Raw genomic sequence first — 2,500 nt, 5'->3', positions numbered from 1 at the left:
GAGATCTAGTCTGAAACGGGTGTGGAAAATTACATTTTTTGGTCTGAAATAGGGTCGGAATTTGGAGAACCGAGCGGCACACCCCCACCAAGAATTCCCAGGAGTAGCTCCCCCCCCCCCCCCCCCCCACCTTTTGGGATTTTGGTCTGACATAGGATCAGGGTTTCAGGTAGCATGCCGAACTGTCGAGGAGCGCCCCCTCTTAGAGAGTGCTCCGGACGGTGATCTAACATGTGCTTTGTTTGTCAAGAGTAGCTATTAAGAGTCGGAAAGCTTGTAAATTATTCTTGTAAAGGTTTTGTTGAAATGACCCTGAACAGCACTTGCCTGTATTTTACAGGCTTCTTTTAACATTCCACATCACACCAAATAACAATTAATTCTGGTAATAACAAGTTTCTTTGTGTGTGTGATATACCCAAGTGATTATGCTGTACCATAACACTTGAATTTTCCCAGAGTGTGGTAGCCTTGCTCATCAAGATAACCATTATCACCAAACCTGAGCTGTTTTACTGGAAGCTTTGTCTTGTCAGTGAGAAGACCGCTGTCTTCACGCCATACGTTGTCATTAGCATCACAGTTACAGCCATAATTGGGGTTTGCACACGTGTTGTTCATCCCGCATGCGCACTTACCACTGCCAGGTGATGCTCCTCCCCAGTACGTCATGTTAGAATAATCACGTGACACCCACCACCCTTTTCCACTTCTCAGTAACTTTGAACCATAACACTCATACTTGATAAACTGCTCGCAGTGTGAGGAGACACTGGTAAGACTGGCCAGGTGAAACAGACTCGCTCCAATGTAATGAATGTTGCGTGAGTAGCATCCTCTCCCTTTACATCCTTTCACATGTGTCACATGTGACACCCACCATCCTTTTCCACTTCTCAGTAACTTTGAACCATAACACTCATACTTGATAAACTGCTCGCAGTGTGAGGAGACACTGGTAAGACTGGCCAGGTGAAACAGACTCGCTCCAATGTAATGAATGTTGCGTGAGTAGCATCCTCTCCCTTTACATCCTTTCACATGTGTATTGCTCTCACTGTCGTGACTGATAACTGTCACGCCAACTCCATTCTTGCCAGTCATGTCACAATATACTGTGAATGGCACCAGGCCTCCCTCGCCATCTGGATCAATGTCGTAATTTCCACTTGATGCTGTAGGGTCGCCGTTCTTTAAGTCACTGCATGATAAGGCTGCGGAAGAAGGTTCGAAGTTATTCATTTTATTTATTATTCTTGTGGTTAATCACTATTTCAGTGACTTTCTCGTGCTTATAATTTGTATAAGATGCTAGTATATCCCGAAACACCTCTAAAAGGGTTTTTTCTAGCACCGCGCTAGTTTGCGAGACATTTTCTTGAAGAACGAAAAGAATACAAGTGCTTGGTGTTAAAAGGTTAATCATGTGACATTTAATTACAATGAACATTTCACCGACAAAAACTTCAATGGGACAATTCCAGTTTCAATAGACTGGTTATAGATATATTTTAAAGTTATTGACAATGGCTGGGCAGCTATTTGGATTAGTTTATTAGGAATATTTAAGTATGACTTTTGATCATTTAAACATTTAATTAGTGAACATACTTGGGTTTCAGTAACACAGGACATAACAAAGCTGGCTACTGGAGTCGATCTTATGAATGGGGTTGGACGTCCTTCACAAAGTTCAATTCTTTTGGCCAGGTTTTGACCCACATTAACAAAATGCTTATTAAATTGGTCAGCGATCTCAGCCTTATTAGTGTAAGCTCTATTGTTACGTTTAATTTTCGAGATCAGCGCGCCATCCGCGCGGCCATGTAATATCGATCTTCTACACTATTTTACCTGGCCGGGCCTTCTCGCAGTTTTCTCCTTTGAAGCCAAAAGTGCAAACACAGAGGTATTTCTTGCTCGTATATCCTGTGAAGCATGTCCCGTTGTTAAGACAAGGATTACTGACGCAAAGGTTCTAATGGAAGATATATATTTTTAAAATCACATTAAGACAGAATCCATCAGGCAATTTAATTTTAATTTTCAGTGGACAAAAACCTTGTACCAGAATATTTAAAGGATATTGCGTTCTTAATTACACTTTTCAAGGGCTATAGATGTAACAAAATAACAGCTTGCACATGAAATTTTTAGAATTTTAACTGTTTTTTCACAATTCCTGTGAAATTTGACATTCATTTTCTCGGGCTCCCATAAGAAATTTTCTTTGGTGTTATTACAGATAACTAATTACATCTCTAAGGCCTGTTTCATACGTCATGCTAATGCCGTGCTAAGCTGGCTCGACTGTAGTTTGACTGCAGCACGACACAAGCACGACTTGGTTTCAGACGTCGAATTTAATTCACACAATGACAGTCGAATGGAACGGCTGTTGCCAAAAAGAAAACACAAAAATGAAGAAACGGTTTAGAAAACTTTTAAATATATTCTAATGTATTTATAATTTATGAATTGAGTTCGGCACACGGCGGTA

At 40.7% G+C, this 2,500-nt stretch overlaps 1 protein-coding gene across 1 annotated transcript; it reads right to left on the bottom strand.

Moving 5' to 3' along the window:
* Positions 1-230: 230 nt before the first annotated feature.
* LOC140926660 (neurexin-4-like) lies at positions 231-1,939 on the bottom strand. Its single transcript, XM_073376378.1, has 3 exons — positions 1,855-1,939; positions 984-1,214; positions 231-803 (listed from the first exon to the last, which is right to left on the bottom strand). The coding sequence occupies exons 2-3, from the start codon at positions 1,102-1,104 to the stop codon at positions 427-429; spliced, it is 498 nt and encodes a 165-aa protein (XP_073232479.1). The 5' UTR covers positions 1,105-1,214; positions 1,855-1,939; the 3' UTR covers positions 231-426.
* Between the last annotated feature and the right edge of the window lie 561 nt (positions 1,940-2,500).

The sequence above is a fragment of the Porites lutea genome, chromosome 2 (assembly GCF_958299795.1).
Source record: "Porites lutea chromosome 2, jaPorLute2.1, whole genome shotgun sequence".
NCBI classification, from domain to species: Eukaryota; Metazoa; Cnidaria; class Anthozoa; order Scleractinia; family Poritidae; genus Porites; species Porites lutea.
This window is presented reverse-complemented; position numbering and strand designations above follow the sequence as displayed.